General features: G+C 43.0%; 1 protein-coding gene across 1 annotated transcript in view; it reads left to right on the forward strand.

Annotated features, from left to right (window-relative positions):
• The window catches only part of PTPRN2 (protein tyrosine phosphatase receptor type N2), a gene marked incomplete at both ends in the record, with an annotated part of 697,231 nt that overhangs the window by 437,652 nt on the left and 235,070 nt on the right, over window positions 1–24,509 (forward strand). The window contains one exon of the mRNA XM_080936716.1: window positions 22,840–22,904. Within this exon, the coding sequence (XP_080792842.1) occupies window positions 22,840–22,904 (65 nt within the window). The remainder of the gene's footprint in view (window positions 1–22,839; window positions 22,905–24,509) is intronic.

Below are 24,509 nucleotides of genomic sequence, written 5' to 3' on the forward strand. Positions count from 1 at the left end.
GTTAACTCACTCAGGATGGTATTTTCAATTTCCATCTATTTGCCTACAGATTTCATGATGCCATTGTTTTTAACACCTGAGTAATATTCCATTGTGCAAATGTTCCACATTTTCTTTATCCATTCTTCAGTTGAGGGCTGAGGGACATCTAGGCTATGTCCAGTTTCTGACTATTACAAGTAAAGCTGCTATAAATAGAGTTGAGCACATGTCCTTGTGGTATAGTGGAACATATTTTGGACATATGCTTAGAAGTGGTATAGGTGGACCTTGAGGTAGAACTATTTCTAATTTTCTGAGAAACTGCCAAAGTACAAGTTTGCATTCTTACCAGCCATGGAGAAATGTTCCCCTTGCTCCACATACTTGCCAGCATGAGCTATCACTTGATTTTTTATCTTAGCCATTCTGACCCGTGTAGGAAGGATTCTCACAGTCATTTTGGTTTGTATTTCTATGATGACTAAGGATGTTGAACATTTCTTTAAGTGCTTCTCAGCTATTCTCTATCAAGAATTCTATTTAGATCTGTACCCCATTTTTTCTGGGTTTTTAATTTATTGGTGTCTAATTTCTTGAGTTTTTTTATATATTCTGGATACTAGCCCTCTGTCAGATGTAGGGTGGATGAAGACCTCTTCCCAGGCTGTAGACTCCAGTTTTGTCTCATTGACAGTGTCATTTGCTTAACAGAAGGTTTTCAGTTTCCCATTTATTAATTGTTGATCTTAGTATTTGAGATCTTTGTGTTCTGTTCAGGAAATTGCTTCCTGTGCCAATGGATTCAAGGCTATTCTCCACTTAAGTGTCCATGGGTATATGTGTTTACTTCTAGGTCTTTGATTTATTCCATTGATAAACTTGTCTGTTTTTATGCCAATACCATATGGTTTTTATTACTATGGCTCTGTAGTATAGTTTGAAAGCAGAGATGGGATACTTCAAGAAGATCTTTTATTGTGCAGGATTGTTTTAGCTATCCTGGGATTTGTTTGTTTGTTTGTTTTTTATTTGAATATTGTTCTTTCAAGGTCTGTAAAGAATTGTGTTGGAATTTTAACAGGAATTGCATTTAATCTGTTGAGTACTTTTGGTAAGATGACCATTTTTACTATGTTAGTTCTACTGATTCATGAACATGGGAGATATTTCTAACTTCTGATAACTTCTTTAATTTCTTTCTTCAATGACTTGAAGTTTGTGTCTTACAGGTCTTTCATTTGTTTGGTTAGAGTTACACCAAGATATGTATATTATCTGTGGCTAATGTGAAGGGTGTTGTTTCCTGAGTTTCTTTCTCAGCCTTGTTACCATTTGTACAAAGGAGGGCTACTGGTGTTTGGGTTAATTTTGTATCCAGCCACTTTGCTCTAAGCATTTATCAAATGTAAAAGTTCTCTTATAGAATTTTTGAGGTAGTTTATGTATACTATCTTATCGTCTGCAAATAGTGATACTTTGATTTCTTCCTTTCCAATTTCTATCTCCTTATTGCTTATTGAGGTTTTACTGCTCAAGCTAAGACTTCAAGTACTATATTGAATTGAAAGAGAATAGACATCCTTGTCTTATCCCTGATTTTAGTAGAATTGCTTTAATTTTATCTCCATTTAAATTTCTGTTGGCCATTAGCTTGCTGTGTATTGCTTTTATTGTGTTTAGGTATGGACCTTGTATCCCTGATCTCTCCAAGTCTTTTATCATGAAGGGTTGTTACATTTTGTCAGACTTTCTAATGAGGTTATCAAATAGGTTTTTTTTTTCAATTTGTTTATATGGTGGATTCCATTGATGTATTTTTTTATGTTGAACTTCATCCCTAGGATGAAGCCTATTTGATTATGGTGGATGATGTTTTTGATGTGTTCTTGAATTCGGTTTGTGCGGATTTTATTGAGTATTTTTGCATCAGTGTTCATAAGGGAAATTGGTCTGAATTTCTCTTTCTTTGTTGAGTCTTTGTATGGTTTAGGTATCAGGGTAACAATGGCCTCATAGAGTGAATTTGGTAATATTCCTTCTGTTTCTATTTTGTGGAATAGTTTGAAGAATATTGATATTCTTTGAATATCAGAATATCTCTTTTTTGAAAGTCAGATAGAATTCTGCACTGAGACCATCTAGACCTGGGCTTTTTTTTTTGGGGGGGGGAGACTTTTAATGACTACTTCTATTCCCTTAGGGGTTGTAGGTCTATTTAAATTATTTACCTGGTCTTGTTTTAACTTTGGTAAATGGTATCTTTATCAAGAAAATAACCCATTTCATTTAGATTGTCCAATTCTGTGGAGTACAGGTTTTTGAGGTAAGACATAATGATTCTTGGGATTACCTTGGTGTCTGTTGTTATGTCCCCTTTTCATTTCTGAAGCTGTTAACTTGAATTCTCCCTCCCCCCTCAGTTTATTTAAGGGATTTGTTTATCTTGTTGATTTCTCAAAGAACCTACTCTTGGTTTTGTTGATATTTTTGTATTGTTCTCTTTGTTTTAAACGAATTGATTTCATCCCTGAGTCTGACTGTTTTCTGCCTTCTACTCTACTTGGGTGTGATTTCTTCTTTTGTTCTACAGCTTTTGGGTGTGCTAAGTTGTTGCTGTATGAGATCTCTCTAGTTTCTTTACAAAGGTACTTAATGTTGTGAACTTTTCTCTTAACACTGCTTTCATTGTGTTTCCTAAGTTTGGGTATGTTGTACCTTCATTTTCATTGAATTCTAGAAAGTTTTTCATTGCTTTCTTTATTTCTTCTTTGACTCAATGATCATTGATCAAAGAGTTATCAGTTTTTATAAATATGTGGGTTTTCTGTTGTTTCTGTTGTTGAAGTCCAGGTTTAATTCATGGTTGTTATCTATCATGATAAGATAGAGGGTGTTATTTCAATTTTCTTGTATCTTTTGAGACTTGCTTATGTGGCTGAGTATGTGGTTAGTTTTGAACAAGGTTCTGTGAGATACTGAGAGGAAAGTATAATCTTTTATGATTGGATGAAATGTTTTGTTGATGTCTGTAAGGTCCATTTGATTCATAATATCTGGTAGTTTCATTATTTCTTTATTTAGTTTTTGTCTAGATGACCTGCCTATTGTTAAAAGGAGGGTATTGAAGTATTCCACTATTAATGTATGGAGTTCAATATGTGATTTAAGATTTAGTGATGTTTCTTTTATGAATGTAGGTGCCCTTGAGTTTAGAGTATATTCAGAGTTGAGATGTAATCTTTGTGAATTTTTTCCTTTGATGAATATAAAGTGTTCTTCCTTATGTCTTTTGATTATTTTTGGTTGAAAATCAATTTTAGTAGATATTAGAATGCCTACTCCAGCTTGTTTCTTGGATCCATTTGCTTGAAAAATCTTTTTCCAGCACTTTATCATGTCTATTGTTGATGCAGAGGTATGTTTCTTGTATTCAGCAGAATTAAAGATCTTGTTTTTGCATCCATTCTGTTAGCTTGTGTCTTTTTATTGTGGAATTGAGTCCAATGATGTTGAGAGATATTAATAACCAATGATTGTTAACTACTCTTATTTCGATGGTGGTGATAGTGATGGTGGTGATGATGGTGGTGATGTGTGTGTGTTTTGGCTTTTTTGGTGTGGAAATATTTATTTCCTGTGTTTTCTTGGGTGTAGTTATTAACCTTTTTGAGTTAGCATTTTTCTTCTGGTATCTTGTGTAGGGTTGGATTTGTGGATTGATATTGCTTTAATTTGGTTTTGTTATAGAATATCTTGTTTTCTTCATCTATAGTGATTGAAAGTTTTGCTGGGTATAGTAGTCTAGGCTGATATATGTGGTCTCTTAGAGACGGCAAGACATCTTCCCGTGCCCTTCTTGCTTTTAGAGTCTTTGTTGAGAAATCTGGTTTTATTCTGATGGGTCAGCCTTTATATTTTACTTGGCTCTTTTCCATTGAAACTTTTAATATTCTTCCTTTGTTCTGTTCATATAGTGTTCTGATTATTATAGGGTGAAAGGATTTGTTTTCTGGTCCAATCTATTTGGTATTCTGCAAGCTTTTCATATGTTTATAGGAATTTCTTTCTTTAGGTTGGACATTTTTTCTTTTATGGTTTTGTTGAAAAGATTTTCTGGGCCTTGGAACTAGGAATCTTCTCCTTCTTCTATTTCTATTATTCTTAGGTTTGGTCTTTTCATAATGTTCCAGATTTCCTGGATGTTTTGTATCAGGAACTTTTTAGATTTAACATTTTCTTTGACTGATACATTGATTTCTTGTATCTTATCTTCCCTGTCCTGCGGTCTGCTGGTGATGCTTGTATCTGTGTCTCCTGTTCTCTTACCTATTCTTTCCGTCTCCAGGATCCCCTCAGTTTTTGTTTTATTTATTGCTTCTATTTCCATTTCCAGGTCTTGAACAATTTTATTCACTTCTTTTACCTATTTGAATGTATTTTTTTTTGTATTCCTTTAAGGGATTTGTTCATTTCCTCTTTACAGGCTGCTATCATCTTCATAAGATTAGATTTAAGGTCATTTTCTTGTGCTTAAACTGTGTTAGGATATCTGGGGCTTGCTGTAATGGGATAGCTGGGCTCTGGTGGTTCCATATTGGCATGGCTTTTGTTGACTGTGCTCTTATGTTAGCCTTTAGCCATCTGGCTGTCCTTGGTACCTGCATGCCTCTTGGAATGCAGGCAGAATTGTGGGCCAGAAAATCAATTTTTTTTGTTTTTTAATAAGCTTTATGGGGTTTTTTTTTTAGTGAAGTTTTAGTTTTGCAGAAAAATTGAGCAGTAGTTACAGGGTGTTCCCAGAGACCCTGTCTCTCCCACCCCTGCCCTGTCATCATTCTCCCTGTTAAATATGTCTGAATTAGTATGTGCATTGCTGAGGTTCCTGAGAAGTTTCTGCTCACTCATTCATTCTGACATTGCAGTCCCATTTGGTGTTGAATTTTTTGTGAGACTTTATAAATAAATAATGGCATGTGTCTACAAGTGTAGTGTCATAAAGAATGGTGTTATTGTCCTAGCCATCCTCTGTGCTCCTCCTGTCTGCTCCTCCCTTCCCTTAGCCCTTGGCAACCAGTGATCTTTTCACTATCTCCCCAGCCTTGTCCTTCCCAGAATGTCAAGTTGCACTCACACGGATTGCCACCTTTGCAGAATAGCTTCTGTCACCGAAAACTATGCATTTAAGGCACCTACTTCTGAGTCTTATCATGGCTCAACAGCTCATTTCTTCTTACTGTCAAGTTACCTCTCACTGTCCAGAAGGAACACAGTTTATCTGTTCCCTTACTGAAGTCCACTTTTGCTGCTTCCAGTCTTGACAATGAAAAATAAAGCTTCTGTAATCATCTGTAGACATATAATTTTCAACTTCTTTGGGCATAAACTCAAAGAGTGTGGATGTTAAATTGTTTTGTAGGAGTGACTTTGGTTGCATAAGAAACTGCCAAGCACTATTCCAAAGTGTCTACACATTTCTGTCACCCTACCCCATGCTTGGTAAGAAGCCAGTTTCTGCAGGGATGTATACCCTGAGAGACTAGCCTTGCTCCAGCAGATGACCTTCATACTCACACACATACATGTGGCACTAATATGTTCAACAGAGTATTAAAAATAAATGTTTAAAAATTAGAAATCAGATCCACTTATTTAAGAAACAGCTTGACATCCTTTCTCAGAGACCCATGGCTGGATCTTTGCTTTCAAGGAGATGCAAGGATAGCATATGGTAATTTTGATACCCTTAGACTACTTCAACCTCTGATTTCACGTTGAAGGGAGGAAGAAAGAGACAGGATAGTCAAACTATAGCCAAAGAAGGGCGGGACCTACACTGTGCTGCCAAGTTCATTGACTGCTAGCTCAGACATCTGCGCTCACCACCTGGGCTCTCAGATCTGGTTCTCCTGTAAGGATCCACATAAAATTCACCCCTCTGAGATTCAAGAGAACTTCGCACATCACAGGCAGGACAAAGGAAAGTCGTGAACAATGCTTTGGAAGTCTCTTCATTTCTTCCTTGTACCTGCTTATGTTTTCATTTGTTCATGTCCAGCTTGGCAATTTTATTTCCTTATAGTCCAGTTCCCTGACTTCCTAATTTCTACAGGTGGGTGTAGAAACATCATTACCAGTTTGCACCAATCTCTACTGCATGTGAAGCTAGCCTTTCATTGTCGACTTTTTGTAATCTTAGGACTGGAACTTCTCCCTTGTTCAGTAACAGACACTGTTGACATGTTTTCCTATTAAGCTTGAGCTCCAGAGATAGCCCATCCTGCTTCTTTCTGTAATGTTTGTGCGCATGTCTACTCCTTACTTCCTATTCTTTCTGTAACTTTTCTGTCTTACTCATTGTCTTCTTCTGACCTAGCATGGGCACTGTCCATGACCAGTCTTAATAAACGCTCTCAGGTGCACAGACACTGTGGTCTGCAGCCCTCCTAAAGTTCCCTCTCTGTCCATTAGTTTGCAAATAGCCCATGGTTGTAATTTCTATTTCTTTTCCAACTGAGTACTACTGAGATGAGCATTTTAATGTAAGCTGATTGAAAACTGATTTTCACAGCTATTCATTTATAATTTAGTAAATCATAAGAACATATCTTGTATGCTTTTCGCTTTTAGAAATTTCTCTCTCTCTCTCTCTCTCTCTCTCTCTCTCTCTCTCTCTCTCTCTTTCTCTCTCTCTCTCTCTCTCTCTCTCTCGATGTTTAATACCTGATCTATTATGGTTTTGTCTCAGATGTGTTCAACCCATAGGCCACATGTACTTCCAATTTACTAAAAGCACTTCATGTGGATTTTGTTTTTGTTTTTATAATCTGGTTATAAGGAGCTTCCGTATGAACTATGAAGGTGGCAAAGTCATATTATAATGTCAAAAAGTTTGGACATGCCTGGGCCACATAGTCTGATTTATTTATAAAGTTTATGTTCCTCAGTGCCCTCTGAAGTCAGGAGACATATCCTAACCTGACTTCTTATAAGTTGAGTCACAAGCACACTCTTCTCCATTAGTAAGACGGGGAAACCTGATTCCCTTCCCCAGGACTCTTGTGGATAAACATGTAGAGCAGGTACAAAGTCATGTCACAGGGAAGGTGACCGCAGTGCCCACCATCACAGGAGACAACGGGGAAGAACACATCCCATTTACACAGTTACTGGGTCTTGACCTGGTAATCTTAACATTTTACTGAGTTAATTAGCACACACTCATTCACGAATACTAAACACTGCTATTTTTTAAAGCCGGTCTATTGCTCTGCTTATTCCATTTTAAGAGATGGCTTGTTTCAAAAAATGCATCATTTGTTTTTTATGTCTTACATTTTCCCTCTTTTTCCAACACTCAGTCGTTGAGAACTGCCTCATTTAAGCGTGTCTCTTGTCTGTCTGCCCAGAGCATGAGAGCTGGCCCTCCTGGGGCATCTAAGCTGTATACATTGACTGCCATTGTATGCACACATTCCATTTCTTGATGTTTGTTTTGTATTTTCTCTGATTCCTTCCTATTTCTTTAAAGTATTTTAGAGCTTTAAATTTTATTTTATGTATATGAGTAGTTTTTGCCTGAATGTGTATGTGTTCCTGATGCCTGAATTGGTCACAATGTGGTGTCAGATCCCCTGGAATGGAAGTCACAGAAGGTTATGAGTGATCGTGAGTGTGCTGGGAACCAGGCCCCGGGCCTTTGCAAGAGCAGCTGGTGATCTTAATCACTGAGCCATGTCAGCAGCCCTTCTTTCCTACTTCTTTGATTCTTTATCTTTGCTAGGAAGGTTGTGTTTCGTTTTAGCTTCATACTCCAGTAAGTTGGAGAGCTCACAAATGCTAAAATGTAGTAAAGACCACACATCTTCAGTCATAGACCCCAAGAACATGGCATGCTGTCTGGAAGAGCTCTTCATAATACCTCCCATCACCTACATGCCTGACATAGCTTCATGTTTCCTCTCTGGTGAGCCCAAAGTATCTGGAAACTCAGAACTGAATGCCATTCACAGCAGTATGTCCAGGAAGAAGCACGGGGCACGTTTGAGGGATGATGGTTGAAAACTGCCTAAAAAATGCAATGATGAAGAATCGGGCTGTTGATTCTGATGCTCTTAATGCAAAAAGCCTTAGTCAGCTTTCACTGAAATTTGCATTGGAAGAGCCAGTGACACATCGAAATTGGAGGAGAATCTTATTATGCGCCTCTAGCCCGTGTGCTACCTGCTTACCTTAATGTCTACAGATAAATGACAAGGAGACCAATTTCCATTTTCCTAAACACCAGGCAGGACGTTGGGCCTCCCTTCCCATCACTTTTATTGAACATAGCAGTTAACCCAGGACCCAGGCATTGGAAATTGCTAAAGATAAACATTGTATTTTAAATTACTCCAGGCAACCAGGCCGACTGGAAAAAAATCATTTGAACAAATTGAAAACTGAAATGTTGATATCAGATATTAAATTAATGTAAGTGAGATTGAGACAATATCTAATTAAAATAATTTGAAAAATGACTTAGAAATTGAAGCTGACATTGGCTTTTACCAGTCTGTCATTATTATCACTGAAGGGCTGAGCTGGGGCTCACTGCCGCCTGCCTCCCTATGACGCCTGCCTCTCCCCAGATTCACAAGAGACCCTCACATAAAAGTTTCATTTATTCGCTGTTTATGTTGTCTCAGAACTTAAAGCATAAGCCCTGACAAATCGACCTTTCTGTTCCAAGGAGAGTGGCATCAGAGTCCTTGCAGCCATGCCTGACTTTGGACGCCATTGTGTTCCATTTACCTGGTGGAATCTGAAAAATCAAGCTTGGAGCTACACAATGAAGAGGCCAGGCCACCCCACTGAGGAGCTGAACGGGAGGGGGCGGGGTCAACAGACTTAATCTGGTTTAGCTTTGCCGCTGGAAGGGGAGGAGTCAGAAGAAGCCTGAGGCAGGAAGTAGCCGGGTAAAGGAGCTGGTCCATGCTCTACAGAAGACAGGACCACGCCCCTTCAGGACTCACACATAGCAGTTTCGGGGGTAGCACCTTGAGTGGCAGCTTCCAGTCGGTTCTCACAGTTGTCCTGTGACTAAAAGGAACTGAGACAGCATTTGTCATATGGGCAGCCACTGACCTGGACCTGGGAACTTTTTTTGTGTGAACCTCATGTAAGTCTCTGGCCATTTGCTCCCTATGGGAACTGGAGCGAGTTCATAGAAGATACAAAGGCCCAAACCATTACCTGCCCACAACCAACCACTCAGATCCAAGAGCATGCACCCTGGCCTCTTCTGGACCAACCCAGTTGCAAGAGAAAAGACGATCCAGAATGCCCTGGGCATGTAGGTTTGTCTCTGTAAGCCTTCTGATGTTCAGCTTCCCACGAGGCTCTGCTCAAAGCTGAGTGGAGTGGGGATGACATAGAAGCACCTCAGAAAATGATTAGGGTTTCCAGTTTCCACCAGGAGAGCACAGGCCTGCGGACCCCAGCCAGGAGAGCACAGGTCTGACACTTAAAGCCCAAGCCCAGGTGTTGGCACCAGAACAAATGTGTGTTGACAGTAGTTTCCTCGAGTCCATGAGAGCAAAAGTGTCTGTATTCAATTGTAATTGTAATTGTGTGAGTGGAGGGTGCTCAAGGAGGTGGTCACATCTGGGACAGAACTTCACCTGAGCCATTTATAACATCTTAAGCACAGAATTAAGTTACAGCGTCTAGTAGTGAAAGGACCTCCAGTCTTCCAGAAGGAAGAGATGTGTACACTCTGTAGGAAACTTTTTTTCTGGCTTCAAGAGAATCCCAACAGGTTACACGCCAGGGTGTATAAGTCCATACCAAAATAAATCTCACAGTGCACCAAGGCACCATGAGCAGATTTCAGAGGAAAGGGTGGATGACAAAGGAAAACCCTAGGTGTTGTTACTTTCAGACACGGAGTTGAGGGAATCCTCCAGAAGACAGTCCACATGGAGACAGGTGAAAGCAGAACAGAGATGTCAAGATGACGAAGATGGTTGAAAATCCTGCATACTTTTTACGGGTAATATGAAGGAAGGTGTAGTCCACAGGCATATATAAAGATGCCGTAGCTAAACATTTTTCTACCACTGGTGTAAGCCCCAGTCATCTGATTCCAGAATGGAAACCTGCATCTGGATTCCTGATAGTGGGGATTCAGAGCATCAAAGTCAGTGAGCATCTTAAAAGCAGCCAAAGAAGATAGCATCTAAGAAGACAGCTCAACTCATTCTGATGCTCAGCTGTTGCGTGTAATTTTAGAAAACAGGCTACCATCTTCCCAGGAGCTCAGCCTGTGCCCTGACTCTCCTGGTTCCCTTGGCTCCATCAGGCTTATCCCAGAATCAAATGCAACCATCTCCCAACTGGGAAATTGGGAGTTGCTGTCTGGGCTTCACCTCTTCCTCCTGGCTGGTTTTGTCAAGCCGCCATCAACCGCCCAGTCTTCTCTCTTTCTTCTGGGCACCTTAGCTCCATGGAAGAAAAGCACTAGGCAGCTTTATTACTTTAAAACTAGCTTACAAAGTTGTCATTGAGAGCAATGCCAGCCCCAGCATCAAAGGTAGAAGATTGAGAATTGCTGTTGAAGTCGCAGGAGACAATCTGGTCCTCAGTGTAGCCCAGGATGCCCTTTAGCAGGCGCTGGGATACTTGCTTCACCGCCTTCTTGATGTCATCATACTTGGCAGGCTTCTCTAGGTGGCACATCAAATACACATGGATACATTCAGGGTAGAAACATGGAAGGCCATTCCTGTGAGCTTCCTGTTCAGCTCTGGGATGACTTTGTCCACAGCCTTAGCAGCTGGTATGACAATGAATACGGCTGCAGCCACAGCATGGTGGACCTCATGGCCTAATGGCATCCAAGGAGTAAGAAACCCTGGACCACCCATCCCAGCAAGGACACTGAGAGCAAAAGAGAGGCCCCCAGTTCCTAAGGAGTCCTGTCCCAACACAGCCCCCTACACTGAGCATCTCCCTCATAATTTTCATCCCAGACCTCCATAATAACAGGAGAGGCCAGGGAGCCCACCCTACTCTATTGAATATCATCAATAAAGTTTGCTGTACCCACCAAAAAATAAAAAATAAAATAAAACTAGCCAGATAGCACAATTGCTGGGCACAGAAATCTCTTTCCCTATTCATATCAGCTAGCCTATATTAGCCACCAGTTCTGCCTTCCCCAAGACCTTACATGGTTGTTGCATCCTTCTCATTCCAAAACCTGGCCTGAAGAGCTCCCTTCTCTCTCCTTGAATCTGTTCTTCCTACCCCTGGGACCCAAAAGTCTCACCTTCACCCTTTGCCCATCAATTGGCTTCCATCTTTTTTATTGACCAAATCAAGAACAAATTAGAAAAACAGCACCTCTCTCTATACTCAACTGAAGAAGAAGTCATGATACATTCCCCTACCTATTGCTGAAAAGAAAGAATCATCCACACAAAAACTGCCACAGTGCATCTGTTTCTTATCCCTGTAACACAATACTGGAGTCTAGGTAACTTGTAAAGAAAAGAGATTTATTTAGCTGACAGTTCCGCAACACCATATACTTGGTGCTTAGTGCAAGCACTTCACAATGGTGGAACTAATGGAAAGATTGTGGCAAAGCAGGAAGTGGGGTGTCTGTGGCAGAGTTGTTCTTTTATGACATGTCTTATAATGGAAACAAACCCCTCTGATTCTGGGGTTTCCTGGCACCAGGTTCTACCACCTAGTACCTAATCTACTGGGGACCAGGCTTCCAACTTGTAGGTCTTTGAGGACATACCATCACCAAACCCAAGGAGCTACCACATGAGTGTTTGCTTTAATAAGAAGAGTTACACAAAAAACAAGAGTTAAACAAAGATGCTTTCAGACAGATGGGTTTGTCACCATGGAATCCCATTCAGGTTAATTTAGATTCGTGTGAGAGTATTTATCGGAAGTCACATAAAGATCCCAAATCCAGAAGTAATGATGAAAAAGGAAAATACATGTATCTAACAAAGAATGCATTAGAAAAGAGCATTGTCTTGTGGGGCCAAAACAAGATAAAACAGAATAGTGAACCTGCAAGCAGAGGGGTGGAGTGGAACATGTGTGAGGAAGTGTGGTGTTCGGTAGGGTCACGCCAATAGCAGACTGAGGACTTGCTGGCAGGGGAACTTCTGACTCATGAGCGTTGAGGCACAAGGTCTAGGCCATCTACATTTTAAAATCATAAATATTCTCTCCAGCAGAATTGGTCAGACAGGATTTCCAATGTCTCCAGAACCACAGCTGAAAAGGGAACAGAGAATTCAAGTTCTCATACAAAGGGACAATGTGGGGCACTCGAAAAAAATGCAAATATAAAAATCACAATAAGTGTGGGTGAACAAAGGCCAAAATTAAATGGGTTTTCTGTGCTGGGAGATGAGGGACACTAGCCCCCACTGTCATGGGAACATGTATCTGCAACCCTGGCACTACGGAGGCAGAGAGAAGACTTCCCTAGAGTTCCCTGGCCTGCCTACATACACTAGTCACCAATCTCCAGGTCCAGTCAGAGAACCCATCTCAAGAAATAATGTGGGAAAGCATGAGGAAAGTTCCTAATGTCCCTCTCTGGCTTCCTTACCCATGAGCCCAAGGTGTACAGACATGTAGACGAACACAAACACACATGGGTTTGTAGTTCTAAATCAGTGTCACAAAAAGGTGCTCTGTTAGCCTTGTGCAGAAAATGCTGCTCTTTGGCCCGCATCACACTGCGGCATGGCATTATTCAGGGTAAGGGGACGTCGTCAAGTAACTAGACTCACTGCATGGGCAGTCCTATGAGTGTTCGACACAAAATACTTCGTAGTGCTTGCCACGCTGAACTCTTATATTATCATCAAGGATTTACTTAATACAAAAGGGACTGTAAGATAAAACTTTGTGCCATGTTTCCTGGCAGCAGCCTGGATGGCTCTTGATAGCGAGAACTCCTGGAGTGGCTGAGCTGCATAGTCTATATCTTGGAAGTATTCCTTGTGTGTATGTGTGAGAGCGTGCGCGCGTGCACATGCGTGAATAGACATTATGTGTGTGTGCACCGTTAGCTTAAAGTAGAAAACAGGTTCCACCAACAAAAATGAGCTCATAAGGGCCAGTCATATCTAGAGTGGATGCTAGAGAGGAGGGGTTACCAAAATTGTTTTGAAACAATTGTACTTGACTACTATTCATGGCTATGGGAAAGGTCTTGCACAGGTAGCTATTAATAGATATCCTGACAGACGTACTTTCTTGTGAGTATAACATATTTAAATAAACCAGAGTCTCAGAATAGTTCACAGATATACACATAAGACCATCCTTTATGAATTCCTGGTAGCTCTTGTCATTGTACATACATTAGATCCATCTTCCATGAACCCCTGTCTTGCAACCTTGAATACACAATATTTTTGTTGCTGTTAGGGTTCAACACCAGCAACTCCATTTATTACGACTTCCATAAGGAAATCTTAGAAAAGGAGGAAGCCTGCCATCACTTACAAGCAACCTCTTTACTGTTAAAACACAAGGGAATGCCCAGGAAAGCTGTGTTGATCGTTCTTCAATTGTCTAAACAAAGTAACTAAGGCTAGGTAACTAAGACAGAAAAGAGAACTATGTAGCTAACAGATCCCTTGTGTTGCGATGTCACTCCTGCATCACACATAGTACAGAAATGCTCTGGATGCTGGACACATCTCAGGCCCACGTGAATGGATGCCACCGCCGATCCTGCTGCCCCAATGGCCAGTTTTTCTCTGGTTTGCTGCTCACAGTGAGGCTTTTCCACCATGTGGACCATGTGGCTGTAGAAACAAACCCTGAACCAGAGCTGGTGGGCCGCACCAGAAGAGAGTTACAAGAGCCCTGTGAAGGAGTCCTCATGTGGTGAGCTGAGAGAAAGTCAGCCTCCTCTGGTATCAGTGACGTTAGGATGGTGATGTAACCGCCAAGGTCTGCACTCTCTGCCAGGACACGGGTCCATCCATGTGTTCAAAAACTTGGGGCTTCCTGAACTGTCTCTATGCCTAAGGCCTTTTCACACAACCCCCACATGTCAGTCACATGAAATAGGTATGCAAACCAACCATGTGCTGGTAACAAACTGTGAACACAGCCATTCTGAAGCTGTTATTTACTATACATATTATTTTGCTATTCAATAAAAAAAAACAAAAGCAAATTTACACATGAGTGACATGTATGCATGAGTTTATTTTTACAGAGATAATTAAATCCCAGCTGAATATTTGATGCCTTGGGACTTCAATATTTCTCAGAGTTGGTAGATATTTTGATGTTCTAATCAAAAGGCAGAATCGGGTTTAGGGCCATTTCATAAAATGTTGGATATTATATCCTAATCTCAAGCCCAAATTCATTGAATTCCTTGTCCTGAAGCTTAAGTTAATGACTCAAGCAACATTTTTAATCAACATTTTCAATCAATGCCTTTATTAGCTTTTTGAAACTCTTATACAATGTATTTAGTTCATATTCACCCCATCCTCTAAATCCTCCTATACTCCCCCTGCCTCCCTTCCAACCCGACTTCATATTGATTGAGTCCAGGTTATGTTGGGCAACTATTCCAGGGTGTGGGGCCTCTCCACTGTGTGACTGGTTTACAGAATGTCACTGGAGCAAACTCACTCTTCTTCTCTCAGAAGTAATAAAATGCCAATGGCACCTCAGCTGAGGGAGGAACTGCATGCCCTCGTCCCCTTTCCATTCCAGGGGTGTATCTGGCTAGTTCTTGTGAAGGTCTTGAGCATGCTAGTACAGTTGTGAGTTTATACGTTCACTTGCCCCGCTGGGTCTGGAAAACACTGTTTCTCAGATGTTCCCCATCACCTCCAGTTCTCAGGGTCTTTCTTTACTTGTATCACAGTTTGTGCTGAGGACTTTGAAGCCTCTTACTCTCTGAGAATCTCTGCGTCAGTTGCACTATAGTAAGAGAAAGCTTCTTGGATGACGGTTGAGTGATGGGCATAGTAGTAAGTCCTTAGGAGTCATTTTCCCTATAATTACTTAACATAGTATGTTTTCCCCTGGAGCTGGTGCCCTCTGCCCTCTCCAGACACAGGCTCTTGATGTTGCTACCTCAGGCTTGGACAGGTTCTATCTCATGGGGCAGCCTTACGTGCCATTTCTACAGCGGTTGGTTAATCTCACTCATTGCACCAGGCAGGTCATCAAGCAGCAGTTTTTTAAAATCAAACATTCTCACCAAATCCAATCCAAAGATGGATTAATTTGATACTAATGTGTTGAGGAATTACAGCAGGAAAATACCAAATGCCCCTATTTTCCATAATTAAGCTATGTTTCTATAATAGAAGAAAATTGCATGTAGAACCCAAACCCTGCAGTAACTCACAGTGGTCTCCAGATGGAACCGAGGTATCTCAGGTGACATTCAGTGGTGCTGTGTGGTACAGTACCATGCACTGCACACCGTGTGCATGTTGTGTGTTCAGAAGCAAAGCTGTGATGACATTTGTGATGCAGCACTGGTGAGTGTTACCAGGTTACACATATGACTTGAATTCATTATGTGTATAATTTTGAAATAATTTTAGTGTTTTGCATGTTGTAAAGTCTTACTGGTTCCAGATTTTTTTTTACAGTTCCCACATTTAGTTATGTGACCCCATATGGGGCTGAGAGCCACAGTTTGACCTGTGCTGAGAATCACTCTTAAAGGGGGACATTCAGGAGGCAGAGACATGCTGGTCTCTATACAGTGGAGGCCAGCCTGGTCTGAATAGGGAGATTTGAGGTAGCTAAGGCAACATGGGAAGAAGGTATTCACATGTACAATTTTACCACCAGCCAGCCAAATTAAATCTGGTTTCTCTCTGGGTAGGCAGGGATTGGATAAGGAACAAGTCAAAGGAATGATTGACACCAGTGTTGGTGTGCTACAGTTTTCCCTTTGTCATAGTCATTGAATCATCAGAACTTTTTTGTGAACTTGATTATGTAGGTAGATGCGATCCAGCTACAACTGCACATACAGAAGAAAAGAAAGTAGAAATTATATAGTCGAAAACCTGTTTTATTTAATTGCACTATTAAGTTCATAAGACAAAGTGTAATTGATATCAAAGTTTCAATAAAATATCTAAATAAAGCTGCATTTGTATCTTACCCATTTTTTTTTAATTCAACGAAACTGTAGTCAGTATCAGTATTTGTGTAAAAACAGATCCTGTGATCCCTGGCTTCATGTCCACCTGATCACTAACGGCAGACTTGGTACTGGGACTTGAGCTCGCTGTGTCTAGACCGACATGTGTGAAAATGAACATGTGTCTGGTGTGATAGCCCCCTCAATGATGGCTCAATCTCCAGGGATTTGGTTGCCCACTGTCAACCCAAATCTGATATATATTCAATAGAAAGCTCCAGAGATTCACTGGTTTTTAAACTGTGTGCCATTCTGGGCAGTATGAGAAAACCTTCCATGCCTCTCCTCATCCCATCAGGAGCAGAGCATTATCCCTCTCTCCCAAGCTTCCAGGCTGCGTGTGCTAACTGCTTAGAGATCATATGTACTCAGCATTACAGCTCCTTGGTCCTGTGCACACTGACCCACGGCACCACACCATGGATGCTGAGCACGCTTCCCCACAGCCCCATAGCTCAGGAGGGTATGCCCAAAGCCACCATGACCTGCTTTGATGAATTCTTCAGTAAGGAAGGGAAAAGATCCTGTTGGCAAGATCAGTTAATCATGCAATCATTTATCATTAAGCTCTCCCATAGGTGTATGTAGAGGAAAGAAGACAGAGAGTGGACCCAGTCTTGTCTGAGGGTAAAGGGCAGCTAACCTGCAAAACACGTGCACTGAACCTGAGCTCTGCACACACAAGCAATTTCAGAACCAGGGATGAAGGCAAGGAACACAAAAGACCCCTTGTCTGCTGTGACAGTGATGTGTTTGCAGAGATTTCTTGGTTCTCCACAGTCTGAGACTTGAGATTTGATGTGTCCGTCCATTTGTCTCTCTACCTGAGAGTTTGTGATGTTCGGACCCCACGCATGCATACACAAACCCTGACACAGACAGTGTCCTGGTCAGTGCAGATGAAGGAAGTGTGAACAAAGAGGGTGGCTCTGATTCATTCACTACTGCAGATCTCCGCCAGCATGTGTGGGGCCTGGAAGGGGCTGCAGGGAACTCGGTGCACACAGTTGGGAGAACACTCGAACTGGCCAATGGGCTAGATGGAAGAAATCCAAGGAGGGAACAGACATGGTCCAAGCCTGAGCATCTGGAAGCCGGGCAACACCAGGGAAGAGCAGGCATTAGAAGAACAGGTGTGTCCCCACTGTGACTGGTGGCAGAGGACGTCAGTGGGAGCAGGTGAGGGCAAGGGTTTGGGCTGAGCTGTTGGGCACCCAGGCAGAGGTAGCTGTGGAGACCAATAAGTCAGTGTCTGACTGAGGTCTTAAGTAACCTTCCATGGACCACCTCCTACAACACTACCCTGCCTCGGCCCCCTTCCCAGAGTATCCATCCAGGTCTGAATTTTAAACAGCTCCTGTTTAAACAGGAGCTGTTCAGACAGTTCCAGGAAGGCAGCTGATGTAAAATATTGAACTTGATGTGTAGCGAAATGTCTCATCTCTAGGCTTCCATCAGCCCATCTCACAGAGGAGGGCTCTGAGTTCCAGGAAGGTGACAGAATGTCCCATGGGCCCATCAAGGTCAGTGTAGTTGAGCTATAATGCCTCCCACTGCCCTGTTCTAGCCTAGTCACACCGTGTTCTGGAGGTCACCACACTATTTTGAGGTGGGTTTTAGGTCTAATCTCAGCTATTTAAAAATGTGACAACAGGTTAAACCTGACAGAAAGCCAGACTGCTGCACACACACATGCACACATGCACGCACATACACACACCACCCAGCAAAGAACACACACATCATCCAAATATGTTACACACATGCTGTTTACACATTTAGGCACCACATACATGGTGCATACAAGTACCACGTGTATATATACAAGACACAAACACACACACACACACACACACACACACACACACACACACACACAGAACCCAAGACTTGTCAGAAAGACTGATTATCAAGGAAGAGGCTTGGGACCCACCAGGCATATCCGCCCACACAACCTTCTGAGGTTTCTAGGTGTAGGGATGTGGATAGTGGACCCCACCAAGGGACCTTTCCACAGGGACAAGGCCACTGTCCACAGGGAGTCAGCTCCCTGGGTAGCACTTTATCTAGACCGCTCCGCTCCCCCAGCTCAGTTTGCCAGCGGAGGGACACCATTAAGTTGTCCCCATTGTAATTCAGATTACAGAAGAGACTTCTGCACATTCTTTCAGGTTAAAATATCAGGGATAAAGAGAAGAGGCAAAATTACTCCACTGTCGCTACGCGCTTAATTATATGGAATGCTGCATAAATTGTCAAGTGCAAAGAATTATTCTGATAAATTAAAATACTAATTAAATAGGCTACTGCAGAATTTTGAGAACATTACAGGGTTCCGCTTCTTCAGGTAATTTGCATATCCTTCATCTAGTGAATTTAATTTTAAAGGACTTCTTTTTAGTGTTTGGAAACCCTTTTTGTCTCGCGTGCAGATAAAGATGGGCTTTCTGCTCTGCTGTCTGCCTCGGTTAACGCAGTTTCTTTCGTCTTCTCCATGCTGTGCTGCCTCACTGGTCGGCTCTCGTCCTGCCCGCCAGTTCCAATTCCAAAGCTTAACGAAAACAAGAACTCAGCTGAAATTTGAACATGTGGCTGAGCAGGACATCCCCAAGAGTTGAGCAGAAGGAACGAAAGCTAGATAGGTTGTAGGTCATGCTCTGACCTTAATATACACCATGGCAAGAGAGCCCCCCTAAATGAATAAGTTAATAAATAAATATAATAAAATGTTAAATAAACAAAGATTACAAAAGTAAACAGAAAGGCTGGGGTGCTTAAGATAAATTCTTTAACATAAACGTAACAAGGAAAAAGGCAAAATTACCCAGTCTCTACTGTCTACACCAGTGAGAGCCTTCCAAGCACAGCACAGGGAGGAAAATGAGGAGGGCTAGGCATAGCTGGAGGACTGAAGCCACGGCACAGATCACAAAAGAGCTTAGGGCCCTGAGTACCTGTTTCTAGGCAGAGCTGGGGCAGAGGGGACAGAAGACAGAAGTGATTGCTCTGGGGGAAGTGCAGTCATAACACTTCTGAAACATGACTGTCCTAAATGCTGCTCACCTGCCACCTCTTCAGGCCACCATAGGTCTCCTGGTTACAATGATGCTTCCTGGGGGAGCTAGAGAGTTGGGCCCCGATGCCTGATGTGAACACAGACTGTGCTGTGAACACAGACTGTGCTGTGAACACAGACTGGCATGAATGACTAAACGGCAAAATGGCCACTGTGGTCACCCATGCTCTCAGTGAAGCCTCTCCCACCCAGGACCCAGAGCAGATGCCACAACCACATTTATGGGCACCCACTCAAGACACTTAACTCTCCTGGTGCCCTGGAGGAAAAGAAGATTCGTTCGAATGTATAAATAGGGAGACTGCTGACCAGAGCAACGAGAACCAAGACCCACAGGACCACAGTAGAAGACAGAGGCAGGCCCCTCCCCTGGCATTTGTTTTGAGCACACTGTCCTGACCTTTCTGTTTGCTCCATGGCCTTTCTTGTGGAAACAAAGGAAGCTTACCTGAAGGGAGGCAGCCATCCTGGTGCACTCTAGGTAAAGAGCCTAGGAACATTTCAGAGTAAATTGACCATATACAGGCATTCTTCCCTAAGTGCATATAGACTGGGAAACACATGTGACTTCTCACGGGAAGAAAGATTGTTATCCACTGTGGGCTAAGCCTACATCCCTTCATAATCCTCAGAGCCATCCACAGAGCAAACGCTGAGGAGAGTGAAGCAGTGTAGACTGAGCAGCATGTGAGGGACTAGTTTTCTATTCTAACTTTTACTTGGGTGTACAGAGCTGGACCAACAGAGGTGAACAGGGGTTCAGTGTTTTCTTTTCAACTGTAACTGAACTGCACTGGCTCAAGGTAAATTTGAAAAATAGACCCCTTTTGCAGTTTCTTAAAGGTTACAAGATGGGAGACCCTCCCTATACTGAGGGCTGAGCCATGGTGGGTGGAGACTGGATGGAGGTCTACTTACTAAGCATGAATGTGATTGACTCCATAGTTTAGGGCAAGTGTCTTAGGAATATAGCCTTACCTGGGGCTTTTGAGACATGAAATGGCTCTTATTAGAGCCCCACCCATTCTACCTGGTTCTCCACCCCCTCTACTTGGTACCCCACCATTTGACCATATGGCCCCAACCCCTTACAGTCGGCCTGATATTCTGTTCTCTCCACGAGAAGCCTCCTCTCCATGTCACTCAACAGCTGGCCCAGGCCTTAACTATTCAACTGTTCCTCACTTCCCCAAATTTTCCCTTCTCTCGGGTCTCAGTGGTAGATCTTTAAAATGGACTGTCAGAGCAGGTCTCCAACTCCCGGGTTTCCAGGGTGGAAATCAAAGCTTTAGTAGGCCAGTGAGGGCATTGCTCCTTATATATTGTCACCGACCCAAGCACAGAAGCTATAGATGACAGTGGCTTATGACCCAGAGCTCAGAGATGCCGAGTCTTTCCTCAGTAGTACACGTGCTGAGAATCTGTCCCGTCTGTGGAGTATAAATAGGAGCCTACAGTCTGGGTGGCTTCAAGAGTTTAGCAAGGTGAACTGTGAGCAGAGCCTGCCTTGGAGCTTGGCTGATCCAAGAGGTCAGAGGATGCTTCATTGTTGTTTGTTTACTTTATTATTTAGATTCCAGAAGTGTAGGGGGTAGGGCATGCCCAAAGCACAAGAGAGCGCTGGTCAGGCAGTTAGAGAAGGACCAAGCTCAGAATGGCAAAGCAGGGTCTCTACCCTGAAAAGCCATGGGTGAACTGTGCAGCTCTGCCTGGAGAGACTAAGCACTGAAAGTGGTTTGTCAAACAGTAGTGGGTGAGACCCTGAGAGGCCACACTGCCAATCAAGCCATAATGAATGCTTTGTAATTGCTTGTGTTGTTCATATTGTTGGCTGAACTTCTTTGGGCTTATTTGTCAAAAGCCATGCTTGCAAATACATCAAACAGACACCTCCAGGTTGGCTGAGTTGAAGAACTTCTGAGGTGCTTTGACACCTAGAGCATTTATCTGTGGTTTACCAGGTGGTTACCAGGACAATGATTCCAGGTCTCAGGGATGATGGTGGTCCCCTTCTTGCAGCTTACAAAGCATCCCTGGGGTGGCCTTTCAGCTAGCTCCCTCCAGAAGCTTGGAAGAATTGCCTCCTCAGCCAGGGGTGCTTCTGTAGCTCTGTGCTACCTTTCTATGCCAAGGTGACATTATGGAATCACAGAGACACTGCCCACCAGGTCTGAGATACTCACCTGCTCTCTAGGAAGATCTAGCTGACCTTGAGTTAGATTATTCAGCTTAGTCATGTACTGGCTGCATTCTATAAAAATCTCTAAGTCTGAAATCTCTGCTCTCTAGCAAGAACTGGAGTTTATAAATTCCATCTTTAGGTCAGCACTCAGCCTATGTAGAGCTGCTGTTAGCCCACCACAAAAAGCCACCATACAGTACAAGAGACTTGAAAACCAATCACTTTACACCTCAAGGAACAGTCTCTTGCCATCCAAGTTCTAAACCTGGACGACCACTTGCCTCTACCCCACATCATCCCACCACCTGAAGGGGGTCCTAAAACTCACCATCTCTACCCTGTATAGTTTTGTGTTCACCTCATCCTTTCAGTACAGTGGGGGTTGCCTATATGTACAAACTAATGTCCATTTGTTAAAGAAGGAGGATTTTTTCTGTAAGACAACGAAAATCCCTGGAGGTAGAGAAGGCAGGTAGGTTGTAATGGGATATGGTTTGTGTAGCTCTCAAAAACGTGACTCCATTCCCCAAGGTCCCTACAGGTGTATCGCAGTAAGAGGCGAGCACAGCTGATCCGTTCTTGCTATCTCTCGTTCGCTATTAACCACAACTCCAGTGCCCTCTCCATTTATGGGGTTTTCAATAAAATTCTAGGTTTTCTTTTCTTCTGGTTTTTATTTCCAAAATGACAGGAGATTTATCCAAAGGAATATTTCTACTGAATCATAAGCCAAGGTCAATTGCCTCGTGACACACTTCCTCTCTGGGAAGTGGGGGCAGCTGTGTCTGCTGCCCTAGCATTGCCCCAGCAAAGGCTTCATTTGCATCTGCTAATTGTTTCCCAGGCTCATTTCTCCTGGTGTGATATCAAATAGAATTTGTTCTCTGAAAGTCTTCCTCACGTGAAGTAGGGAGGAGATGAGGGTGGATTTTATTGGAATGAAGCTATCATAGGATGTTTCTGATGGGAACGTGGGTTAAAAGGGAGTGAAATAAGTCACAGATTCTGTGATGTGAGCACACAGGCAGCCCTTTCCAAGTGCTTGTGGTGCTAGTAACAAAATGTCCTTTCTTGGTGAGCGTATGCATAGACATATAAAACATTACACCTTTAAAAATGAGAACTTAACAGTTTGCAGATGTGTTTACATAGTTTCCCATCCAATCCCCAGTGACCCAAGGTTGCCTAGCAAGGCATGTCTTCTAAAATGATATAGAAAATATTGGGGTGCTTTGCTAAGGCAGACCAGCTACTGAGTGGGACATGGGGTTCCCACCTGTTGCACAACACAGGGTCTCCATGAAGTCAGTTGTTTGGGAACACTCTCAGATACCCCACCCTTCTCTGTGCTGACCTTCCTTTGGTTTTTTTCCCTCACAGTTGACAACAAAGACCGACTAGAGAAGGCGACCGGACTGACGATCCTTCAGAGCGGAATCAGGCCGGTAAGTAGGCTGAGGAGTATCCTCACAAGAGGTGCCCTCATGCCGGTGTCTCAGTGAAATCCAGGATCATAGGTGTGGCTCACGGTCTGGTTAATCCAAGTTGCGTCTTGTTGGCTCCGCTGATGGGAGATTGGCCCTCCCAGCGTTTATAGATGCTGACGAATGGTGCGGGCAAATGTGACTGCTTATGTTGTGCCTTTGAAGTCATAGCTATGTATCTCCCCAAGGAAAAATCTATCACAAACAAAACAGGAAACTCCAGAACAGGTGATGGTGTATGAATACTTAAATTGTTAAAAATGAATAAGATCCTGGAAATTACTCTTTCCCTGGGATTTGATGTCTTTGTTATTTAAACACGTGTGTTTAAACAACGGTGCAGAGCTATGAATCTGTCCTTGAAGTGACTCGATGCTCTCAGGCTCTGGTGTCCAGACACCGCGTCTTCTCTGTGCTTGCTGGTGGCTGCTCTGTTGGCCGAGTGACAGTGTAATGAAGTACAGGTAACAGTGGCTGAAGTTCCTCCTGGGAGCTGCGTGCAGCCACTCCTAAGTCAGCATGGACCAAAGCCAATCTGTGCTCTCGTGTCTGAAATTCAGATTTCGAAGCACTTACCATTAAAGTTAATTAAGTATTAAGGAGTGCTCGTTTCTAAGTGTCCCCTGCTATACGTTGGTGTGTCCTTGCGGAGCCACTTAGAGACTCGAAGCTTCTTTGGGGAAGCTCTGATTCTGCAACCGGGTCTTTGGCTCCTGGAGCCAGTAGCTGCTTAATTGGCTGTTCCGGAGACCTGGGCTTCCAGGTAGCTCTGAAGAGGGCTTGAGTGCCTGGGGCATCACAGTTATTGACAGCAGAATGTGAGTCTATAACTGATAGGAACTTCTCAAAGGACATCCTAAAAGCCTGACAAATGTCACTCTTCTCTTTGTGTTCTTGAGGCCAGGCTGGATTAGCAGAGCAGGTGAAGGCTGAAGACACTCTGATTATTTACTGTTTCTTCAACAGCCAGTGAAGTGGAAGGAGGAAAGACGCCAAATGTCTTGGGGCGTCCCAAACCTCCTATATCTAAGTGAGGAGCAGTGGGCACTTCAGGGAGAACAGTGCAGTGTGGAGAATGGACAGTGGGCACTTAGATGTGACTGCCTGCCTCTAGCTGGGGACCAGTTCATGTGCTGGGATGTTTCCAGTCCAGTTTCTTCTTTGGAGAGAAATGGTGGCACCCAGCCACTGAGAGCAACCCACATCCAGAGAGCACTCACTGGTATAGCCCAGTTTCAGAAAACGTAGTGTGCATAAGCCACTCAGGAATAGGCAGCGGGTGATAAGGCCACGATTCACACGGAAAGCCACAGTGTGATTCATGCACTTGGTTGCTGAATACCTTATCCCTTATTTTAGTGTGGCGGCTAGAAGCTCCAGGGCAGTCAGGATATATAGTGGGCCAACCCTGTGTATCAAGATAGGCCTGGTTCTCTAGTACCTTCCAAGCTTTTCTTGGATTCTTTTATAAGACCCACAGCCTCCTAATGACCAGCCCTACTCTACCCCACAGGCTCTGGTCTCCAGGACTTTCCTTCTACCAAGGAATCCAGTCTTTCCTCTGGC

The sequence above is a fragment of the Micromys minutus genome, assembly GCF_963924665.1.
Source record: "Micromys minutus genome assembly, chromosome: 1".
NCBI classification, from domain to species: Eukaryota; Metazoa; Chordata; class Mammalia; order Rodentia; family Muridae; genus Micromys; species Micromys minutus.